This window comes from Pteropus vampyrus, unplaced genomic scaffold (assembly GCF_000151845.1).
Source record: "Pteropus vampyrus isolate Shadow unplaced genomic scaffold, Pvam_2.0 Scaffold1000005644, whole genome shotgun sequence".
NCBI classification, from domain to species: Eukaryota; Metazoa; Chordata; class Mammalia; order Chiroptera; family Pteropodidae; genus Pteropus; species Pteropus vampyrus.
In genome coordinates, this window is record NW_011920046.1 from 1 (window position 1) to 7,037 (window position 7,037).

General features: G+C 65.7%; 1 protein-coding gene across 2 annotated transcripts; it reads right to left on the bottom strand.

Annotated features, from left to right (window-relative positions):
* Window positions 1-4,357: 4,357 nt before the first annotated feature.
* LOC105311643 lies at window positions 4,358-7,017 on the bottom strand. 2 transcript variants are annotated; one of them, XR_897698.2, is made up of 2 exons: window positions 6,822-7,010; window positions 4,358-5,939 (listed from the first exon to the last, which is right to left on the bottom strand). XR_897698.2 is itself a non-coding variant. In XM_023527167.1 (2 exons), exons 1-2 carry the CDS (start codon window positions 6,878-6,880, stop codon window positions 5,214-5,216), a joined length of 903 nt encoding a protein of 300 aa, XP_023382935.1. In that variant the 5' UTR covers window positions 6,881-7,017; the 3' UTR covers window positions 4,358-5,213. The 2 variants fall into 2 exon arrangements, 1 of the variants encoding a protein (XP_023382935.1); XM_023527167.1 differs by having other exon boundaries at window positions 4,358-6,057; window positions 6,822-7,017.
* Window positions 7,018-7,037: the final 20 nt, after the last annotated feature.

The following is a 7,037-nucleotide window of genomic DNA, read 5'->3' on the forward strand; positions in this document are numbered from 1 at the left end:
TTAATCTCGCTGGCAAGGTCGGGACGCCTGGGAGCTGCAGAGGGACGTCTCGGGCACAGTGGACAGGGGCCGGACTGGAATCGGAGAGTCCGCCGTTAGCAGCGGTGGGGCGGGCCGATCCACTCAGCCTCCTGGCAGGTGGGAAGGGGGGCCGTGCAGGCCGTACCTGCAGGACAGCGTTACTATGACAGCCCAGCGAGCCGCGGCTTCCGCCCTGCCGTGCAGATGCTCGCCATTAGTGCTGCGGCTTTAGGAAGACACGACGGGCTGAATGCAGGAGGTTTGTTTTCAAGGCGGGGGGTGTCGGCACCCACAGGCGACAGAGCATGACAGGCTCAGCCCCACGGGCGAGCACCTGCAGAGCGGCCTCCGGCCTGATGAGGCCTTCCCCAGGCACGGCTTGGCCTCTCGGCGGGGAGGCGGGGGGTGGGGCAGCGTGCTCCTTCTCCTCTGCCTGTCTCTGTCCCCAGGGGCTGAACCCAACAGGGAGGAGGAGGGCTGGAGTGGCCCTGTGGCAGAGGCCCGGCTCTGGGTGCAGCCTCTCAGAAGTCCCTGTCCAAGTGCAAGAGCCCGACCTCTTTTTTATGGCGAGAGACCAGGAGAATCTCGGCCAGTGGGTCTGGTGGTTCTGGGATTTTCCCAGAGAAAAAATCGCAGGCTTTTTGGAATTTGATACGAGGAATCGAAAGACCAGCTGTGCACTCACCTGACCACACCTTTGGCTGGCTGTGGTTTCTGTCTAAACCGGAACCTATGTGGCTACTTCATCCCTGCGTGTCCCTCCCCGGCCCACCCGTGCCGTGTGGCAAACCTCCCCCGAACCCCGATGAGTGTGGGGCTCAGGGCAGCCGCGGCCTGACAGGGACAGACCCTGGGGGCTGGCTGCACCTCCTGACCGGCTGGGGGCCCTGGACAGACCATCCCTCAGGCCATGCACAGTGCACTGTCCAGGCACACTTCCTCTGCAGGACCCAGAGGGGTCCAGGAGGGACATGCCGCCCGCTCCTGATACCTTCATATTGGACACCCTGCAGCCTCTCTGGGAGCTCAGGAGCTCGGTTGAGAGGCAACGGACGGCTTGGAGCAGCGACGGTCAGGTGTCTCTGGGAATGTGACCTCCGTGTATCGCCTGAGCCACACGCCTGCAGTTGGTCCTGGCTGGTGAGAGGTGCAGTCCCCCCAGCTCCGGCCAGAGGCCCTGCCTCTCAGGTCCTTGTCCTGCCAGCGGTCACAGCCCAGCCCGTGGACAGTGGACCCTCGGGCCAGACGGGGTCCTGCTGTGCCCCCAGCACGCTCCAGTATCTGGAACTTCATGGACTGCAGCCCCACCCCGCAGAGGAGGCTGGAGGTGGGGGGCAGTGGGGGGCTGCCCCCTCCCCGTCCCCGAGCCCCCGGAGCCTGTGTCCTGCACGGAGGGGCTGTCCCCTGGCCGAGCGCATAGCGGGCGGCGCGGCCCAGCTGGCTGTCTGCGGCCCTGGCCTGGAGTGGCCGCTGAGCAGCCCTCGCGTCTGGATTCCTGACGCGGTGCCAGGGCCGGTTCCGGGGAACGCACGCGTAGAGCATCTTCTCCCACTTAATGTCAGGGGCTATGAAAGTGTCACTTCCTCTTTTAGGCCCTAAAAGCAGACAGGAAGTTCGGGGAGGTGATTTTAACTAAAAGTCTTGCTTTCTCTTCTAACGGGTCGGGTTCTACTGCAGCCGTCCCTGTGGCTGCTGGCCGAGCTCCGTGAAGGACGTCCCGGGGCGCGTGCACTGTGCGACGGTGGCCTGGGCACTGCAGGGGTGACCTCTCAAGCCCGTCACGGCTGCCCAGGCCTGGGGCCCTCTACACAGGTCGCACGTCTTTTGGGTCAGGAATTTCTCTCTCTCTTCAAAATCTGGACACACCAAACCGCAAACACGCTGTTCGTGGCCAGGCCTGTCCCTGAGACATGTGACGTGGCAGGCCCCTCGGACCACTACGTTCCACTCGCTGCTCAGTGAAAGAAACTGGCCGAGTTCAAGGATCTACGATTTATCCACCCTCCTCCCCCTTTCTTTTTAGGAAGTGATCTTTTTAAAATGACTTTTTCACCCTAAAAACCAAAGCGAGGCTCTGAAAGCCTCTTGATTCTGGGTCTGGAGGAAACTCTAATCCATGACTTTCCTGTCTGGGCTAAGGTCATCTCTGGTCTCCACGGCCACCACCGCTGCCAGTGCCCTGCGGGGCCAGGGTTTGCGGGGGGCCGGGCCTGGCCCCTGGGGCGCCTGGTGTGCGGGGCGGAGCGGGCCGTGCCGGACCTTGGTCCTGGCGGTTCCCGGGCCGACCCCGCGTCTCTCATGGGCCCCCACGGGCAGCCTTGGCCACGGGCTTGTCTTTCTCACACCTCCAGGGTTGGCCACTTCCCTTCTGAAAGACGCTAGGCCGTCTTTGCCCTCCGCCCACGGCTTCCTCCAGCCTCAGCCTGGTGCCCGGGCCCCTGATCCTGACTCCATTTCCCTTTGCAATAGGGGCCGAGTTTGTTTTGCCATCCATGGGGGGGGCCCACCCTGCGCCAGAAGGGGTCTGACCCAGGAGGAGGGGGCTAGGGCCCCAAGGAGGGCCCAGGAGCGGCGGGGTCTGTGGTGGCCTGGGGCGGCCCCTCCCAGGCCCCTCCCTGCTGGTCGGCTGTTCCCAGCAGCCCTGGCACCTGCCCCAGGCAGATTCAGGATCAAGGGGCCAGGAACTCAGGGAGGTGACTCACATCTCTCAGGGGAAGGGCAGAGCCCTGGGCCCAGACCACAGGATGAGGCGGAGGGCCAGGGAGGACTGTGGGGGAGGGACTGGACAGGTCTCAGCCTGGACACCCCTCACCCCTGCCAAGGCCTAGGGCAGGGTCCTTGGGGCCTTCGACCCTAACACACGTGTGCCGGCCAGGGTCCCACACCGCTCCTGGATGTAGCAGCTTTTCAGTGTTTGTGTTGCTGGAGTGCAGGGGGCCCCCCAGGGAAGCACGCGCTGTTCCCTGTCACCAGAGACTGTAGCGGAAGCGTCTTCCTGGAGCCCAGGCCACACCTCTGGCCGCTGCAGACAAGCTGATGGACAGGAGGCCCCTGAATTCTGGGGGGCAGGGGTCCGCCCACCACGCTCAGGAGCTGCGCGGCCCCGCCCTCCCCAACCTGTCCTGTCTCCTTGTCTAAGCAGGACCGACATGGATTCAAGGAAGCGCTAGGTGTCTAGTGGTCACTGAAGAGACTGTCACCCGTGGGACTCTGCGGGCTGGAGACCAGGGCAAGGCTGTTCTGGGCTGGGGGGCATCCAGCATGCAGCAGGGGGCTTGGTTGGGGCAGGAGAGATGGTGGCCGGGGACTCTGGGCCAGGAGACCACTGGGACTATCGCTCTCCAGCCCTGATGACCTCTGGGCCGCGTGTGGGGGTCAGTCGCTAAGGACAGCACTGTCCCAGGTCAGACGAGAGCGGCCGCCTCCTCGGCAGAGATGTCCTCTCCGCAAGGCTGGGCGTGGGTGGAAACACAGCCGAACGCGCCGCCGTGCGGCCAGAGACCCGCGGGAGGCCGGCCGCCCGCCTGACCGGCATCGCCGGCCCGGGGCCGTGGCCATGGCTGCACTGGGCAGCCTCTTCTTGAGGTGCCCAGACCTGGACAGTGCTCTCAAGCCACAGCTGCCCACCTCAGCGTGGTGGCCACGGGCAGAGGGAGAGCCCAAGCTGCAGGGGCCAGCAGGCAGAGCCTGGTTCCAGAATTGTCCTGGGTCGGATCAGAACCGGTCCTTGCAGGAGGGGAAGAGGCACACGGACAGGCAGAGTCACACTGGTGGCTGCTTCCTTCCTGTCCTTGAGGTGGGCCGTCCTGCCACTAGCCTCGGCCCCACCTTCTGATGGGTGTTTACTGCGCACATACTGTGTGCCGGGCGGGTGGCTGGTGCAGGAGTGATGGGCGCCCAGACACCAGGATGCCGATGGTGCTGGATCCCGGCCGGCTCCGAGCATGACCAGGGGCGCAGACGCCGGCCTCTGGGCTGAGGGCATCAGGACCCAGGGGCAGTGCTGGGTGGACGGGGCTGACCTGGACCGCCCTGGACCTGGCCACGAGCCTCATGGCACCCTGAGACCCAGTGCGGATGGGTGCGAGGCAGGGGCTGGGCTCACCCTGCCTGCCCTGCGGGAAGTACCCTTGGGGGCAAGGACCTACCCTCGCACCAGACGCAGCCGTGTGGGCCCTCTGTGCACCTCCCACCCATCAGAGGCCAGCAGCAGCCCCCACCGGGACTGGTGAAAGACCTCTAGCCCGGCCCCGTGTCCCCTGGGGACAGAAGTCCCCTCGGTGAGAACCGCTGGCACGAGGCAGGGGCCCCGACCTGCAAGAAGGACGAGCCGGGATGTCAAAGCCACCGGACATGGCTGTCATCTGTATTGGCTCAAACCAAGGTGGCAGGGACAGGTGCGCGACGTGGGCATCCGGCCCGTGTACAAAAGGCACAGTGACAGACAGGGACCCTTGGGCCGAAGGAGGAGTGCCAGCATGAGCCACGAGGACACAGGTGTGTCCCAGAGGCCAGCCCGGTCTTTTGCAGGCCCAAGGCAGGGCCCTGCGCGCAGAGCACCCCAAGGCCGTGGGGGCCCAGGCCCAGGGCAGTGCTGCAGGGTGGCCCAACCAGGCCCCCGGTGTGTCCGTCCCCGACCCGCCGCCTGCGAGACTCCAGCCCCTAAGCCCAGGGCCCCTCCCTCCAGGTCTGCTGAGGGCGCCAGGCGGCTGGGGCTGGGGCACTGTGGGGGCCTCCGCGGGCTTGGGGTGGTGGGGGAAGGCGCATCTGTCCGGCTTCAGTCAGGCTCGGGGACAAGCACTGCTCCCCGCCTTCCGGCGCCCCAGGGCCTCTTTGCTCCCGATGCGGTCGGCACCCCTGTCCCTGCAGAGACTGGCCGTGGTCTTCCCGTGCTTTCGTGGTGAAGGTCTGGGGGGCCCCCCGCACTCATTAACAAGCAGCTGTCCCGGAGACAGACACACAAGTCCTCGGAGCGCGTGCTGGACGCGGCTTCACCTCGGGGCCATGCTGGGGCCTGGGGCCGGCAGCACTAAATGACTGCGGGGAAGCCGCCCCGCCCCGCCTTCCCGGGCTACGCATCTGGCAGGCTCCTTGGCAGAACATTCTGGAAACATTTTACTGCTCGATTCGTTCCAGACAACAGGGCTACTGCCAGTCTCCCATCGCCCGGGAGGGCCCTGGCGGGGTCTCCATCACCCTGGGGTTCTCGGCGCGGGCCGGGCAGGAGGTGGTGGGTGGTGGGCGGTGGGGCAGGAGCCACACGTGCACTCGGGGAATTCCTGCGCCTTGCCGAGCGCCCCGCCATCCGTGCCGCTGCCCCACTCCGAGGCCCCTGGTGGTCCCTTCTGGGGAGGCTTCTCCTCATGACTCCCCTGTGCGGCCCCCAGATGGAGCCCTGGCTTTTGGCCCCCATAGCCGAGGTCGGACGCCCTCCCGGAAGATCCTCTAGAGGAAGCCGAATCGGCTGTTTTCTGCGTTTGGGGTGCACACCAGCACAGGCGGCGTGGGAGCCCCTGGCCGCAGCGCAGGTTGGGTGCGGGCTGGGGGGCCGGCAGGGCCGGGGCGGCTGGTGGGAAGGAGCCATCTTGGGCCCTTTCTGCTCTGCTCCTCGGCAGTGGTGGTGGGGCCCCCTCCCGCTCGGAGATGCGTCTCAGAGCTGCTGTGGGACCAGGGAGGCGCCCAGTGCATTCTCCCCGGGGCCAAGCGTCGACTCTGCAGGGGAGGCCTCTGCGTGTCCCCTCCAGGCAGGAGGCTCTGTCTGTGAAGCCCGACGTCAGTGGTGCAGGTTGGGGCAGATGGTCCCCCTCGGCCACCAGCCTGCTCGAGTCAGTTCTCAAGCTGCCGTGTGACGCCCGTCCTCGTGGCATCTCACAGAAGCCCCACCCACGTCCTGGGCGGTGAGTCTCGTCAGACGTGGTCTGGGAGGGAAGAGAAGGGACGGAAGTCAAACGCCGTGGCTGCTCGTCTTCCTTTTGGAGGCAGAGACTGACTGTCTCGGGACTCAGGATGGTGGCACTACGGGTTCCCGACAGCTGCCTGCAAAAGTTTCGCCTCCTTTGAGCCTGGGATCGGGAGGCCCCAAGTCCTCAGCAAGCTGTGCTCCAGCGACCCGGAGCTGCCTGCGTGGGCCCGGGCGTGCATCGGCCAGTCTACGTGGCCCAGGCTCAGCAGGGGAACCGGCGGGCCACCCGTGGTGGGTGCTCCGGGCACCAGGGCGCACCCTCCCCAGGATGACCCCTTCCCAAAGCTGAGAAATGGGACTCTGACAGGTGCGGTCACTTGCCTGAGGCGTTAGCGGGCGAGGGCGGGTCTGCCTACAGAGCCCCTCGCAGACCGAGGCTGCGGGTAAATGCTTCTCAGACGGGACAGGTCCTTTGTTTACAGAGCTGCGGGGCGCCACCCTCCACCAGGAGACACCAGACGGCTGTGCCATCACACAGGATTGAATGTCTGGACTCGCTGGAGCCCCCGTGGGGTGGCGGGAGTGTGCACAGAGGCGGTAAGGACGGAGGCTCAGTGGACATACCCGGGGTCACTGTCCCAGGCTCCTGCTTCTGTATATGTTTAAAAATTCCATGACCCGACCCCGGTGAGCATCTACGAGGACAGGACTGCGTGCGGGAGGGGGCCGGGGGGGTGCCTTCCCTGGGGACTTCGGTGTCTCTGACAACGTTAGCATTTCCATACTGGTCACCAAGTATCGCTTGTGCCAAACGGCACATACTAAAGCAGCTGACAAGCCACCTGGGCACACGTCACGGGCGCTTTCTCCCCCAGCCTCCCCCCCTCAGCAAACTCACCGGTGAGCTCCAGCTCGGGCCTCACAGCCTGGGCACCTGTTGGGACAAACCAGAGACATGAGGGCAGGCGGCAAGCGGGGAGGGCCCTGCGTGGAGGCCCACCGACCCGGGAGATGCCCTGAGCCCCTGGGCCGGCCCGCAGGCCTCTTGCTGGCTCTGAGGAACACGTGCCCACCTTCTGGGGCTTCTAAACCCCCTTCTGAAATCAACCTTCTA

Coding starts and splice junctions, on each gene's coding strand:
- LOC105311643 (XM_023527167.1), bottom strand. CDS start 6,880: ATGTCTCTGGTTTGTCCCAACAGGTGCCCAGGCTGTGAGGCCCGAGCT. Junction 6,058..6,821: donor GCCCGAGCTGGAGCTCACCG/GTGAGTTTGCTG, acceptor AAACTTTTGCAG/GCAGCTGTCGGGAACCCGTA.